The sequence below is a fragment of the Erithacus rubecula genome (assembly GCF_903797595.1).
Source record: "Erithacus rubecula genome assembly, chromosome: 11".
In the NCBI taxonomy this organism is placed as follows: domain Eukaryota; kingdom Metazoa; phylum Chordata; class Aves; order Passeriformes; family Muscicapidae; genus Erithacus; species Erithacus rubecula.
Window position 1 is genome coordinate 23,503,834 of NC_136663.1, and position 15,968 is coordinate 23,519,801.

Here is a 15,968-nt window from a genome sequence, read left to right on the forward strand (position 1 = left end):
AATACAATTGAAACAATGAAATCATGTTTTCTGAACACTGATCCTTATTTGTAAGTGATAAATATGATTTTTTCCCAGTTTGAGCTAAAAGAAAAAAAAAGTAAAAATTAATATGTAATCTAGTAACCTCCCATGGTACTCCCACATAAATGAAGAGAGAGCCAGCCTTCAGATTTCAGTGGATCTATTCCTATAGGCACTGCAGGGCAGGGGTTTTAAATGCATTTGAGCCATCAGGGCTCACAGAACTTTCACAGTGGTGTAGCCAAACCAGATCATCTCCACAGTGAGCACTGATTCATGGGCTCTGTAAGGGACTGTGTAGGTAAAACAAAAGGGTCTGTTTGATCTAATTTGATCAGATGAACTTTCCTTTTATCTCTTCCACCTCTGGTCAGTGCCATACTGGTCAGTTCTGGCTTTACTGGCCAGCATTGGTGTGCATTTTTGGTGCCCACAAGTGGGACCAGAGCCTTTGTGATGATGTAGGGTCAGGCACACAGAGCCCTGTGGAGTTTATCTTCATGCAGACACACAAGGCTTGTGCCACAGCTATGCACAGAAGAGCTGCATATTGAAGCTCCTACCCTGGGAGCTGATGCCACTCTCTCATGGCTCTGTTTAATGATGAAAATACTTTAATAATTCTGTGCTCTGAAACTAATGGCTTGTTGCTGCCAACACAGCAGCAGAGCCAGACTCCCCTTTTTGCTTCCATCCCTGTTTTTTCAGGTGGCCACACCCAGCATCCACTCCTAGCATGGCACAGGTAGAGCCTCTGGAAGGGCTCACAAATCACTCACTGATTGCTGCCCTTACCCACCAGGAGTGCAAGGGCTGAGCTTGTCACCTCCCTCTGTGCCTGTTCCAGCCTGTCACACCTCTCTGTGTCTGTCACCTCTCTCTGTGCCTGTTCCAGCCTGTCACCCCTCTCCGTGTCTGTGACCTCTCCCTGTCACCTCTCTATGCCTGTTCCAGCCTGTCACTCCTCTCTGTACCTGTCACCTCTCTCTATGGCCCTTCCAGCCTGTCACCCCTCTCTGTGTCTGTCACCTCTGTGTCTGTCACCTCTCCCTGTCACCTCTCTCTATGCCTGCTCCAGCCTGTCACTCCTCTCTGTGCCTGTCACCTCTCTCTATCACCTCTCTCTGTCCTTCATCTCTCTCTGTGCCTGTTCCAGACTGCCACCTTTATCTGTACCTGTCACCTCTCTGTCCCTGTCATCTCTGTGCCTCTTGCAGCCTGTCACCTTTGTCCCTCTGTCGCTGTCCTAGCTTGTCACCTCTCTCTGCACCTCTTCCAGTCTGTTACCTCTCTGTCCCCGTCACCCCTCTCTGTGCCTGTCACTTCCCTCTGTCCCTGTCACCTGATACCCCTCTCTGTGTCTGTCACCCTTCTCTCTGTCCCCGTTCTAGCCTGTCACCTCTCTCTGCGCCCCTTCCAGCCTGTCACTGCTCTCTGTGTGTCTGTCACCTGTGACTCTGTCCCTGTCCAGCCCCCAGGGAAGGAGCCAGCCGGCCGAGGAGCCGGGGAGGTGCGTGCCCAGGAGAGGCTGCCGGCGGCCGAAGGCGGCCCGGGAGGAGCCGTGCTCGCTGCGGCAGCCCGGCCAGCGCTCCGGGAAGATGTGTCCGAGCTGCGAGATCCTGCAGTGCCGGCGCTGCGGGACCCTGCACTCGCAGCGCGGCTTCATCGCCCACAGCCTGCTCGACCACTACGACCCCGCAGCGCTGCCCCGCTGAGCGCGCCGCCGGCAGGGCGGGTGCTTCGGGAGCTGAGCACATCCCAGCCCCAGAGCGGATCCATCGGGATGAGGGATCCCGGCCCCGCACCAGCCACCGCACCCAGTCTGTACGCAGCAGATGCGCCCATTTAACCTGCAGAACCCGGCAAACAGAGCTGTAACCTAAACAGTTCTCCTCTGTTAAGAACAGGAAATTGTTTCAGAAATATTCTCCAGAGCTTTTCAGAAATATTCTCCAGAGCTTTCCTTGTCCTCTCAAGGAAACCAAGATTATCCCATTGAGCTGCAAAAGCAAGCATGACTACTACCTGCAGAGCCACTTGCAATGCCTTTGTTTGCTTCAGTGTTGTTTGTGGTCTGGAATAAACGTTTTATTTTTTAATTCACTATCTCAGAGATACAACTTTATGGGGGAAAGGGGCTTCTAGCCACAAGGATTGTAGCTCACATGCCAATTCCTCCTAGAATTTCCAAACTTACACAGGCTTTCAACATCTCTTTAGTGATCCTGCATGGTGTATTAAGAGGAGCAACAACCCCAATTCACAAAGTATTTAAGCTTTCTTTGAGTTCTTAAACCCAGATCTGTATTTTTAAGCAGTTCTTTGAAAAGACATCAGGCCAAGGCTCTGGGGCAGGGGTGGGTGGCATTAAGGCCCAGGCACACATAAGACTGTGCAATTCCCAAGCAGAGGTGAAGGCTGGGAGTGGAACAGATGATCCCAAGTCTAGCAGCATGCACTCTTTCCTCCCATGCCAACAGGCACAAATCTATGTGCAGGATTAACTCCTTGCTCTTTGGTAGGGAACAGGCTAAACAAACTTAGTCCCTCATAGTCATTAATATTAAGGGTTCTTTTATTTAGCCAAACAGAAGAATACAGGCTGAACCTTTGATTCATCTCTCTTTTTCCTAAATTGAAAGTAACAAGTCCATAGGGAAAAGGACTCTGTCCTTCCCACTCCTCTTTTGGAGCTGTTCCATTTTTGTTTGAATGTTTGGTAAGGTGACTGGAATCCAGATTATTTTTTCTATCCCTCTCTATACTTGGACTGAGCTACAACATCTATTCTCATGTTTTGTTTCCACCTCCCAGGTAAAGAGTTTCAACAGGAGGAATTCAGAGCCACATAAACAACATTGTTGTGCTCCAGAGTATCTTGAACAATAGTGCTCAGCTCCCTTTGTGGAATGTCAGACACTCAGTGCTCCTCATGCAAGGGGTACAGAGCCCATGTCAGGAACCAGACTGAGCTGCTGGAAGCTCCCAGGGCAAAGCTCATTAGGAATTTAATACGGGAGAAAACCTCAGACAGACATTCACAAACTGGAATGAACTGCTGTCAGATTCCTCCCTTCTGCCCAGACTTCACTGGCTCTCCACACTGCCAGCAAGTGCCCAGACTTCCTGCCCAAATTCAGACTTCTAAAGCCAAAAATGAGATCTTACGAACATCCTTGTGCTCCAAGGGCCTTAATTCCTCCAAAACCACATTTCCATGGTGCTTGATTGTCACTTCTGTTCATTTTCAAAAGCCAGTCAGGACATGGCAAGCCAGAATTAACCTTTCACATTTCTCTGGGGCTGCTGTTCCTAAACTGGGACCCTTCACAGCTTTCCCAAGTGTAAGTCATACCACTACTTTAAGAAATAAAAATTTAACTCCATTCCTCTTCATCAATCAATCAATCAATCAATCAATCAATCAATCCAGAGGAGACTTCTCCAGACAATCACCTAAGGAAGAGCAAGGTGGCAGACTGAAAGGATGAAGGTCTAGCTCATCACAACAGCATTATTTTAAATCCTACAGTCCCGTACAGCGAAATCAGTTCAAATAAGTCACAACTGAGCCTTTATCCAAGAGGATAAAGAGTATTTTATATTCCAGAGGGGACAGAACGAGGAAAGTTCTCGCAGCCTCTGCCTGGTAGGACTTCTGTGTGGCTTTCCAAAGGACACAACAAGCCCCTCATGTGGGTTATTAGGCTGGAAAGGCACCCAAGTAGCTGCAGTGTGCAAACCCAGCTCATTGAGGACAGCAGCTCTCTCTTGTCCCCATTGAGAGTGCAGCTGTGGGCTGTGCAGCCTGAAGGACAGCTGGCATGTTACTGGCATGGGAGAATCCATGCTCCTGGCAGGAGCACCTCCCTCTCCTCCATCAGCCATGAAGTCCTGTTTGGAGAGAGAACTACAGCGTTTTTGTTATGCCCTGAGGCAGCATCAACAGTTTTGTACTTGGTTTCTCAGCAGCTGGTGAATTACTGCACCTTTCCTGCAGTGGCTGCCAAACCTTGTTGCAGAGATCTGCCTGGTGCTGTGTTTTCTCCTACCACAGCCAGGTAACTGTGCCACTGAGGTCAGGCAGAACCACCCTTGAGCTGAGCCTGGCTTTTCTCTAGTCAGCCACACCACAGTGAGGCCCTTTTGTCTCCAAAATCCCCAGAGCTCCATTCAAACAGTGCACCCTACAGCACCAGGGCACTGTCCCCTCATATGGCAGCACCTACTGACACTTGTGCACCAAAACAGCTCTGCTCCTTCAGCTCTTAGAGTGTCATTCCAGACAAGCCATTTTCAAAAATATTGTATCTTAGCAGAGGATTTCAGGCTTAGATTTTAAAGCTGGCTCAGACACATAATTACACTAATACACTATATTGTGAAAGAATAATAATAGAAATACTGATTACACATTTAAAATATTTAGGCTTTAAACCACCCTACAGAATAAAGCTATGATATAGCCTGACATATCAATTATTAAGAGCCTCTACTATTTAATTATCTGATTTCGATAGCTCTGGGAGATTAAAGAGGAATATTGGACTCTTTCATTTTAAATAAAGGAAAGGGGTCTGTCCAAGGCATTTGCTGGAATGTGAGTGACAGCCAACAACACCCACTGCCAAAACAACCAATACAAGCACGAGAGGGAAAGGAAGCAGCTTCACAGCTGAAGGGCAAATCCATGGCAGCTCTTTCCCTGGAAATCCAACACAGGAAAAGCAGGAGTGTAAAAGCAGCAGTTGCCACTGTTTGTCACAAAATAAATTATTCAAGGTAGAAAGCAAACCCATCAGGTAATCATGCAATCAGTAATAATAAACATATTGCATTACTCAATTTCAGCTGTGGTTTGAAAGCCCAGAGCAGCTTTCACCTCTGCCAGATACAATGGAGGCCTTGAGAAGGAAAAGTCACTCTTCCAGTGGATATATATATAAAGGTAATTCGCATGAGACCACGTGAACTGAAGGTTCAGCACAAAATCTTTAAATTTTCTTATTATAATCTAACCATTTGATGACTTCAGAAACTAGTCTAAAAACTGTTCCAAATCAGCCCAAATTAACTGACCAGTTCAGTTGGATATTTGGAGCAAAGTACAGAAATAATCCATTGATTGATGTGCCAAAATCCAGTCTTGGATGATAAACAGTGGAGTACATTGTCTCCCCTTTGACTTTTCAGAAAGCAGTTCATTTATCTGTCTGTTTGTTTTCTGAATGGAAGTCTACTTGCCACGGGCTGGAACAAGTATAAAAACCAGGGAAAGTGGAGATCTATTTACTTATACAATTCAGCAAAGCAGAACTCTGCTCAAAACTTAACATGAAGGTATCACCAAACCAGCTTTGGTGACCTGGTAAATGCAGCTTCCCTGCCAGGTTCAGTCCTGAGACATCAGCCTAGGAAACATTCCTGTCAAATGGGATCTCTTCTCAGCTATTTGAAGATCAATTCACAGCAGGAAAACGCCTCATTGTCTTTGCTGCCAAACATGTAAATAGACCATTTAACTCGGCTCTAACTTTCTTTCCCCATTTTTGTTAATTAAATGCCAAGAGTAAACATAGAGAAGGTAAAGACAACCAAACACAACACAGCCACTGAAGGGCTATTAACCAACACAAACACCGAGCAGAAGCAGCATTTCCTAATCACCTCTAAATATTCCTCGAGGAGCAGAGCCAATGGCGTTTTCTTACCATCTCAAACGCTTTTATAACCTGCATTAAAGTGGCATCCAAAACCCCCTCAGGCAGCACAAACCCTGTTTTGTCAGCGCAGTGCCCGCGGTGCTGGAGGCAGGGAAGGTGTTCCTGCAGCTGGAGGTGGCAGCTCGAGGGGAGCCTGAGGCACAGCCTGAACCACCAGTGCGGGGATGGGACAGGGAACACAGCTGCCCTCGGAGCATGGAAATAAAGGAAACAGAGATGTCACTGTGCTCCCTCCTGGCACAGCCCTCGCACAGCAGCCCCGGGCAGCCAAACTGCTCTCACAAAATCCATCTCAAAGTTGTGGAAAAGCTGAAGTGTCCCTCAGCAAGACCAGAGATGTCCAAGTGCTCTGTCTCAGAAAAACAGAAAGTGTCCAGGGACAGTTCCTCATGCAAATTCACATGCTGTGAATTACCCGAGGATGAGATTACTTTTCTTCAGAGCTGTCACCTGTGAAGTAGTTTTTTTAACTTTCCTACCATCTGCTGTAGAAATAATTCTTTAAAAAGGACATGGCACGATTTAAATGCTACCATATTGTATATAAAAGAACCAGCCCTAAACCCAACAAAACCAACATACACACCACTTGTTGCTTTTACAATACTCTAAAAGCAGAAGTCTTTTCAGACAGATAAGCACATAGGTTGAGGACAAGAGAATCAACATCTGGTTCTGACTCTTAGTTCTTAACCTCTAAAATAAACGAGGAAACCCCAAACCAACAAAAATAAAACATTCTCAACAAAGTAAAACCAACTTTAATTAAATTCCTACATCATCCAACATTTCTATGCAGAACAACTGTTTAGTCAAAACGTAAATATATATGTTTAATTCTCTTTCAAATGTCCAGAAGAATCAAGAGCTACCAGTGTTCCTTGGAGAACAAGCAGTAGTTAAACCTCTCTTGCTGATGTTCAGGAACAGTTTGTTACATCTTTTTAACCAGCAGTTCCCTATTGCACGTAACAAATTTGCTCTCCATTTAAGCACCTAAAGCCTGGTACCTCGCTAAATAAATTAAAACAAATCCAGTTTCTTCAGCAACCATCTTCAACATATATATCTTGGTAAAGCAATATTACTGCAAGCTTTTAATAAATACAGAGAGAAGATCAGTGACTGCAGTGGTGTTCTGGGGAATGATCTTTTCCCACAAACTCTTGCTTCTCCAACCTGTTGGGGTTTTTGGTATGTATGCTCTAAAACTCACTTTGTGTAGTATATTAATGAAAACATCCCTCACATAGGTCAGTACATTTTGCAGGGAAGGACTGATCTGAGATAAGGATTTCAGTGTAAGGCTGGAAGGAGCTTCTTGCTGGAGCCAAACCAAATTGTGCCTCTCTGGGATGTGAAGGCAAAGCCCCAGAGGCTGAGTGGGAGGGAGACTGTAACCAACGAGGGATTCTCAGGCACATCTGGAACTGGCCTAACCTTCCTCATTTTGAAGGGCTTCTTTTGTGTGTTCAGTCAGAGGAACAAAATTGTGCAACCCTGAACATCTGGATGCTGCATCACATCTGTCAGAGGTGTCTCCCACCCTCCACACACCCACCCTTCCTTAGGCAGCAGCACAGACATGAAGCAGTTCCCTGCAGTACAGTGATACCATGGCTGCTATTTACAGTAGAATTAATAAATCTGTGCCAGTAGGGCAGAGGTCATGTGAAAAATATACACAATACGCTCATTTTTTTAGCCAGATTAGGATATTAAAAAAAAATTTACTCTTCAAGTCCTAACTTTCAACAAAGAACAGTTCTGTCAGAGGTTCTCAAACCTCCCAATGATATGTTAGAGCACATCACCCTAACGTATAAAACAAATATTTACACCTCCATAAAGTACCAAAGAATTTTTAAAAATGCCTAGTAGTTCTCAGCGTGCAAAGTCAGCAGGAACTGATTATCCAGGATGTTCACTAACTTTAGAGACAGTCTTGGAATCAAGCATTCAGAAGCAGAGTGCAAAAGACTCGGGAATTATTTCAGTCCATTTGTTTTTGCTGTTGTTTCCTTTCTTGTTTTGGATCAGTTCACAGAATCCCAGAATGTGCCGAGTTGGAAGGGACCCATCAGGACCAGAGTCCAACGGCTGGCCCTGTGTGGGGCTCCCCAGGAACCACCCTGTGCCTCAGAGTGTTGTCCCAGAGCTTCCTCAAGTTTTGTTGGTCCATACAGAAATCCTTCACAAACACTTATCAAGGTAACCTTCATCTTAGTGCAAATGCCAGAATCTCCTACGACCTGTAATCTTTTCTGACAGTGTGAGCCATCCAGTTCACTTTAGTAGTCCAACTTTCCCGCAGAGCTTCATCAAACTTTTGCTTGAACTGTTTTAGTGCTTCTTCCTCACTCTTCCCTAAGGCGAGGGAGTCCTAAGGCAACAAGAGAAACAAGGACTGTTAGGAATATTTAAAAGCACAGTTAGAGCCTCCTTAACCTTTGAACACAAGCCACAGTGTGTTTTGTTCTCCTCTGACACTTTTTCACTTACTACTCATTGAGCAATACATCAGTTGGTTTAAGGGATACATCTTCCTGAGTGTAAAGATAAAACTGAAAGAGAATGAAGGAAATAATTTTCACCTTTATAGGTGAAATGATTGTGCATGAGCCAAGATCTAAAATACCCCTGAGATGACTCCATTTGAGATGCACAGCTCATCCTTTGAGCACTAGGACAGACTACACACCATTGTTCCATAGAGCTAAAAAAGAAAACTTCCAGAACTGTGTGGAAATCTTGACAGAAACGGAAAACAATGAAAATGTATTAATCTTGGAATCAAAAAAAACACAGCCTGGGAAAATGCTGAGTCGTGCTGAGCTGTAGCTCTTACTCTACCTTGAGATACTGGATGTCCTTGACAGAGGTGAGCTCTGGCAGGCCTGCAGTCAGCATCAGTGCAAAGAGGGTAATAAATAGGTTGCCGTGCTTGCGCAGGATCAGGTAGGCTTCCTCACAGTACTGCCGGAACCTGTCGAGTCAGGCACATGCAAGGAGCACAACAGGCAGAGTTACACACATGGAAACCAGAATCTGGCATGTGCTCTGACAAATACAGACTGTGGAACACAGCACAGAGAGGACACAGAACTGTCCTGCAGAACTCCCAGTGCATTCACACAAACACATCCCTTGTCTCCCCAGCGAGCCCTCACTACAAAACACCACCAGCTGTTCTTCAGAAAGAACAAAAGTGCCAGAGGGCATGGTCCCATCCCCCTGAGAAGTTGTTAGGTGGAATGCCCTGATTATACTATAGCATGGGATACAGTAGAAAAGCCAAAGTTCTGTTGCAATCCCTCTAATCTCTTACTTCTAACTCCTTCCATGGTCAAAACAGAACCAGCTGCGAGGGCTGGTGGATCACGAGCACGTGGCTCCTCATGGCCAAGCATCCAAGCAAGGCCAGCATGGGGCAGCACAATGGACATGGCCTGATGGACAGGAAAGAGCCTGCTCCTAAGGCAGTGCTTGAACAGCAGTCTGGAAGCTCTGCCTGGAGCCCAAAGCTGCTGCAAGCAGAGCTGAGCCCAGCAGAACCTGCCTCCTCCTGATGTGGGAAATCAAAAGCCACTGCAGAGCTGCAGCTTCTGGCTCTGAAGCAATCTTTGGACATTCCAGCTCAGGGAGAGCAGCAGACAGTCCTGTAAATGCGTGTTGGCACACTTCCACATAAGTGCAAACGAGCAAACCAACCCAAGTAGGTTTCTGGTATGCTGCAAATTATCATCTCAACTACAAATAGACCCAAGTAACACTTACCGGCCAAACTTTTCAGTGTTCCCTGTTTTTCCTTGTTGAATAACGTGAATGAAATCATAGGTGAGTATGAAAGGTACCCGTTCCCTTTTAATTCCAAACTTGGACTTAAAGTTTCCAAGAATATGCCCAAAATCTATGTGAAAGAGCTAAAAAAGGAAAAAGAAGTGAAAATTAATTTCTCCAGTGAAATACATCCCTTTTCTTATACCTCTACAGGATGCTGGTATCAAGAACAGTTAACTCCTAATATGACTCTCCAAAACCTGTGGTTTCAACCCTTTGGGAGTATTTGGTTCCAAAACAATTCAAGATTTAAAGTCAGTAATAACATCCATGCATTTATGAGTGACCACTGCTGCAAAAGATTTGCACAGGTTTAAGCTGTTGCTGCCATGAAAAATCTTGGTGGCAGTATCAGCCAAAAATGAGCCCAGGATGAGCCCATGAGGCTCAACATCATCCCATCCAAGGCCTCCCACACAAGGGCAGAGGCAACGGGAGCAGAGCTGAGTTAATCTGAAGGACCCTGTGGCAGCTCCCCACATCACAATTGAGGATAAGGGCACTCCAGCTTTCTTCCAGGGGGTACAAACTTAAATGATTACTGCAAATGTCTGCAAAACTCTCAATTTTACAACCCTTGCTAGTTTTCCAGGCAGAATAATTTCAATTAAATCAGACAAGTTCTATTACAGAGTAACAATTAAGAAAGAACATGTCTAGGAGCTCCCCAGGTTCTGAGTGCAGCATTGTGCTGGTGCTGGGTTCCACACTGAGTATTTCTGCAGGGCTAAGCTGCACAGCAGACTCACTTCAGGGAAACCACACTTGTCCAAAATTCAACTGATGGATTTTTAAGGGCAGTCTTCTGCAAGATACCCTAAGATCACTTTTATTCAATGAATCTGAACCACTAAAAGGCCTCTTGGATGTTCTGTAACAGCTCTACAGAACAGCCTCTCTCCATACAGAATTGCTGATGGACCAGACTTTGCTCTGCTCTTTCCCCAGCATTACATTTCCCTTCCTTGAAGCTCTCTCTAACCCTCTCTCCAACAGACATGAGTTCTAACCATGAGTGGCCTTCCTTTCACCAAGGCACTAAAGAAATTGCAAGTTCTCCAGAGAACTCTTGCACACCAAAGACACCAAAGGTGTTCTGCCTACAGAAGGGATTTTTACCTGCCCGTTTTTCCTGACCATGATATTGTCACTGTGTCTGTCACCAATTCCAAGTACATATGTAGCTACACAGTAGCCAGCACAAGACAGAGTAAATTCTTCAATGGCTCGATCCAAGTCCTCTCTGTAACCACAAAGAAACTGGTATTAGTGCACACTATTGGAATTCATGTCATGCCTTGGCCTCAAAAAGGATTTTTACTTGTTTAAACCAGAAGTCCATTAGGATGCTGTAAAACCAGAATTACTTGAGAAAAAAATACTGTCACAGTAGCTATGAAGAACAAGTAATATGGAAGGCAACATCAAGGCTTGAGACCCATGTAGTCTTCTTGGGTTTGTTTGTGCTGCCAAATCTGATATAACTTACTCAACAGCACACAGAAAATGCTGCAAACGCCAGCCCAAGGGCACCATGAATCTCAGGCAGAATTTGACACACTAGAAAAACAATTAGCAAGAAACCACACCTTCCTCAGCACTGAAAGAGAAACTTCAGAGGAATTTTATAGCTTATACTATAGCAGAGAGAATAAGTGCAGAAATTACCCTAAATTGTATTCCTTCAGCCAGTTCAAGAGTGCATCCTTGTTGAAGGCAGCAGCTGCAGCAACATTGCTGCTGTTTAACTGAATGTCAGCAATGGTTTCTGAACTAGAAACAGCCTCAATGAGGCCAGAGTGATCTCCAGTTGCTAAACAGCCATAGGGCAATATCCTGCAAGGAAACACAGAATCATGTCAGAACCTCAAACAGCAAGGTGCTCCTTTAGTGTACTAAGTTTTTGGAGATGGCTGAACACTCATTTGAACAGTAAACTCTCCAAGGTTAACATTCAGGAATTGCTTGTAAAGGTAAAAGACCAGCAATGCATTTAAAATGTTAATTTTTCCTATTATGTACATAGATGCAAAAAAGAGAGACATTTTTAAAAGCCTAATTTTTCCTTTTTACTGGAAGCTAGTTTCTTGTAACTCCCCAGGACTTGCCACAGAGGGAGCCCTGTGCCTGCATTTGTGAATTCCTGCCTGGACAGACCCTGAGCTGCTCCAGTTCATTCCCAGCAAATTATTGCCGGAAATGCAAAAGAGGATTTTATGCTTTTCCATCTTCTTCCTACTTCAAAGGAAAATTCTAGAAATCCTTCTAAAAATTAACATAAAGAATTGTTTTCCAGTTCCTACTAAGCTGAAGCATAGAAACCCAATGGAAAACAGGACTAGATCTCTTGACTGGCTTGGTATCTCAAAACACACCTGTGCATTCCCACACCATGACCAGAGAAAATACCTCTTACCATGTCACTGCATTCCAAGACACAGTAAAGATGGAAATCAAGGAAAGATGTGTATAAATAGGCTTAAAAAGCTAAACAGAATGGCAACATCCCATGGAGCTCAGCATGTGCAATGGAAACTTCAAGCACACTTTTCAAAGGCAATGCATCACACATTGAGGTGTCTGCTCTTCTTCCAGGCAGCTCAGGCCAAGAATATTATCTCAATTGTGGTCATGGTCCATGGGTAAGAGAATGGATACCAACAAAAATCTGTACTGCAGCACTCACTGATTTACAGAGCTGCATAAAACAATTTCAGGACATATTAAAATTGATGTGTGTGCCTTCAGACATACATATATATATATAAATAAAGAAAAAATACTGCTGTGAAGCTGTTGTTAGTATTTATATAACTATATAGTTATATAACTATGTAGTTATATATATATATGTGTGTGTGTGTATATATATAAAATTCCTTACAAAATTAAACACAACTTTTTTGCCTTACAGCTATCAGGGAACTGAGCAGTTTCTCCACCAAAGGGACAACACCACTGAAGCAGTGCAAGCAGTGATGCCTTGGGGTGGCTCCCTAGAGCAGAGGCTGGACAGGGTTAAGAGAATAAAGTGGGGAGTTATTAAAGGCCTTCAGTAGATACACATGGGGCAGTCAGAAACCTCAGAGGCTACACCCAGAATGGACAATGGTCAGGAGTTTTTCAGACAGATGTAAGTTTGGTCTATTTTACATATCAGGGGTTAATCCTCCAATTACAGTTTCAGGTAATAAAGTCATTTACCCCCAGTTTGCTCCTCCCAAAATTCACTTTTGTTTATACTTTTCAGGGCCTGAGGCAGTGAGGTGTCCTTGGATATCAAGCCCAGAGGAATTGTTTTGTCTGACCAAAGTGTGAAGAAAGTAACTAACTCTCTGTATGGAGTTTTAGACTTATACACTAAAGTACAGGATTTGAAAAATATAAAAGCTAAAATCCTAAGGCATCAGAAGCAGTAACAATATAGACTGGGATTCTTCCTGACTGGCGACAAAGTGCACTGAAAACCAGATTCAAGAGGGTATTTCAAGAGCACTCAACTTCAAAACAACAGCAGAAGTGCAGGCTTGGAACATTCTTCCCGTTTCTGCTCGGAGCCCTGCCCAGTCCCAGGAGCAGCAGCTCTCCAGGAGCAGGAGGGTGGCTGGGATTGCCCCTGGGCACAGGGAAGCTCTGCCCATCCTTATCACCACACCACAAATGGGAGCCCAAGCTGGCCAGGTTAAAGAGCACGCTGGCTGCCTTCCATGGCACTGCAACCCACCCCGCTCGCAGCCGAACCGGGCACGCGGCCAACAGCTTCCCCTTCAAAAGCCAGCAATGATGAAAGCTCCCGCCCCTGGGGGGCTGTGTGCTTACAACTGCAGGAAAAAACATCCTTGTCAGAGAGACAGTTTGACAGGAGTCAAGTTAGGGACAAATCCTCTGGGCCCTTTCCATCCCATCCTGGTCTTTCTGACTTCAGCATCTGTCAGCAGGATATGCTCCCTGCTTTTTAAAGCCAGCAAAAGCCATGGACAGATCAATAGCGAAATCCTGGGTAGGACAGAAAATTCTCTTCACTCATTTAAAACTGTTCTTTATTTCAAGTGTTTAATTCACCAAAGCAGTGCCCTTCCAAACACACATGAAATACTGGTGATTTATCAACATGTTCTCAGTAACTTCAGGTCCAATAGTTTAAAAATGATGACATGTTTAAGAGTTGTAACAAATACATTTTTCAGTGTGTGTGTGTGAGCCCTGATTTCACTCCTACACAGCCACTTAACCTTAGATCTCACACATGTAAGAGAAAACCTTACACACTAAAACAAAAACCTACAATGGGCAGGCACTGAAACATAAAAAATGTTTTGGAGAACGTCCTGGCCAAAAAGTAACCAAGTATTAAATATTTTTTATGACAATTTACCACAGCAAAGGTGGCATGGCATAGATCAAACTCCTCAAATTCATCATTTTCTGTTGCTGTTACTTTACTTGTTTCTCCACTAATACAACTTTGATGCTATAAAAGGTAAAGCAGCCCAAGCACTCCGTGACACAAGGATTTTCCTGAGAGGTGCAGCACCACAGACCTCACAGCATCCTTGGGAAGAGACATTGTGCTCCTCTGCTGTGACAAGTATTGTAATAGGTCATCTATTTCCTGCTCAGTGTTGAGGTGCAAGTTTGTTTTAGAAATTAAAGTGTGGGGATTAACTAAAAAATATATTTTTTGCTTTGTGCATTTCTCTCTGCTACTTGGATGGTGTTTGAGGTGAACTGACCCAAGGTAGTCTCCTCTAAGTGTCAGTGTTGTCTAAGTGCTGGTCCTGTTCTGGAAAGCAGATCCATCCTACACCCCAGGCTGTGCACATGCAGGGAGAGCTCAGGATGAAGGACCTACAGGAGCACATGGTGACATCCTCCTGCACACAAGTGTCACCTCTGACACACCCTCTGCCCTGCTTGTCACCCATGAGACAAATCAGTTGGCAGTTAAACAAGCAAACATTTCTTTCAGCTCTCAAAATCAACATATATTTGGTGTTCCTCTCTAGAGCTGAGAAATCCCACTGGGAATATCGTGCTGGCTTTAGACACAGACTGAGCTAAGGTTTCATTTTCAATCACTGCTAGAGAACTGAGTGTGGATTGTGGTGCAATTAAAAGGGAACTAATCCTGTCCCCAGCTCAGTGGTGCATTGGCTGCCATTTGATCCATGCCTCATGGAAGCTGGACAATCTGCTTGTGGCAAAACATGACATGGATAGAGGCAGCAGCAAGAGCTGCTCTGACACTGCTGGCATGAGTGAGAAGCCCTGCTTTTACTTGGATGGAGTTACCAGACTCTCAGCAGTAGAAAAAAGTTGAAAAATCAATTGTGCATCCACAAATGGAAACAACCTCAGGGAAACTAAGGATAATACAGGCCAAGAAGTAAAGACTGCACTCATTAGTATGGGCATATGGCACCGTATTTTTCAGGAAAGCAGCTCTTTGACACCACTTTTTCAGCTGAGACAATTGCCTCTCACTCAATCAAAATGTAACCCCTGAGCCTTGACTCATGAACATGGCAAAGAACTCATCACCACCACTGCTGGCTCATAGATTCTGGAGTCATCTCTCCTTGACAGAGATGCAGGCTGTAAACACAGAGATGCCAAAGCCTCACCCTCATGGCTGTGCCTTCATGCTCTGAGTGTTCTGAGTGCTGTTTTGTAAAATTCTGTTCCCAAGGAAGGTCATTTCAGAGCCTTCTCTTGGCAAGTGCCTGATTAATCTCTTGGACAGACACTGAACTGTAACCCTGCCTCAATCCCAGGATTCTATTTCATAATGGTAACTATGACAGGATGAATGAAAGGAAGATGCTCCCAGTTAAGCAAACAAATTGAAGAGGCCAAATATAGAACTTCAATTCTCACTAGGAACTTCCCCTTTCTACTTTTTTTCCTTCACAGAGTTTTAAGAAAAATCTTGGACATCAGAGCTACGTTTTGGTTTTCTTTTGTTGCATTTAAAAAAAAAAAGCCTTAGTCAGGAAAAGCATATTTGATGACTCTAATCACTGTTCCTGTTTGCTAGGCACAGTGTGTGGCCCAGGCTGGAATCACAAACAGCTTCTGGGAAGGCAGCTACTGAGGAATGCCTCATCTGGGATTCCACAGCTGCCAGAGGCTGTCCTTGCCCCCAAATGCTGGATCAGCCTCCTCAATTTATAATGACATAAATAACCTAAGGTTTCCTCAAGTCAGCATTCAACTTCACACACACACAACCACCTCATTGCAAATGTACCTTCCCAGAAACAAATTGCAATTCACATTCCCACCTTTCCTTAAGCATTCTAAATAACAAGTTGATAATTTTACTTACCTGTGCTGATGTTACATGCCTTATTTAGTTCCCACTAGTATATTTAAACCATA

At 44.4% G+C, this 15,968-nt stretch overlaps 2 protein-coding genes across 5 annotated transcripts in view; one reads left to right on the forward strand and one right to left on the reverse strand.

Moving 5' to 3' along the window:
* Window positions 1-603: 603 nt before the first annotated feature.
* Window positions 604-1,750, forward strand: LOC306806467 (uncharacterized protein C17orf50 homolog). The gene is made up of 2 exons (XM_079315276.1): window positions 604-769; window positions 1,496-1,750. Exons 1-2 carry the CDS (start codon window positions 612-614, stop codon window positions 1,737-1,739), a joined length of 402 nt encoding a protein of 133 aa, XP_079171402.1. The 5' UTR covers window positions 604-611; the 3' UTR covers window positions 1,740-1,750.
* A 4,741-nt stretch (window positions 1,751-6,491) lies between these two features.
* Window positions 6,492-15,968, reverse strand: part of PIK3CB (phosphatidylinositol-4,5-bisphosphate 3-kinase catalytic subunit beta) — an 85,471-nt gene continuing 75,994 nt past the window's right edge. For all 4 annotated transcript variants that reach the window (XM_079315405.1, XM_079315404.1, XM_079315406.1 and 1 more), the window contains 5 exons: window positions 11,256-11,423; window positions 10,707-10,830; window positions 9,525-9,670; window positions 8,601-8,733; window positions 6,492-8,130 (listed from right to left, as the gene is read on the reverse strand). In XM_079315405.1, the coding sequence (XP_079171531.1) occupies window positions 7,993-8,130; window positions 8,601-8,733; window positions 9,525-9,670; window positions 10,707-10,830; window positions 11,256-11,423 (709 nt within the window). In that variant the 3' untranslated portion in view covers window positions 6,492-7,992. The remainder of the gene's footprint in view (window positions 8,131-8,600; window positions 8,734-9,524; window positions 9,671-10,706; window positions 10,831-11,255; window positions 11,424-15,968) is intronic.

What these genes read in the sequence shown, in the direction of transcription:
- LOC306806467 (XM_079315276.1), top strand. Translation starts at nt 612, where the DNA reads ATGGCTCTGTTTAATGATGAAAATACTTTAATAATTCTGTGCTCTGAA. An exon ending in CCACTCCTAGCATGGCACAG is followed by an intron (nt 770 to 1,495) that starts GTAGAGCCTCTG and finishes GTCCCTGTCCAG; the next exon opens with CCCCCAGGGAAGGAGCCAGC.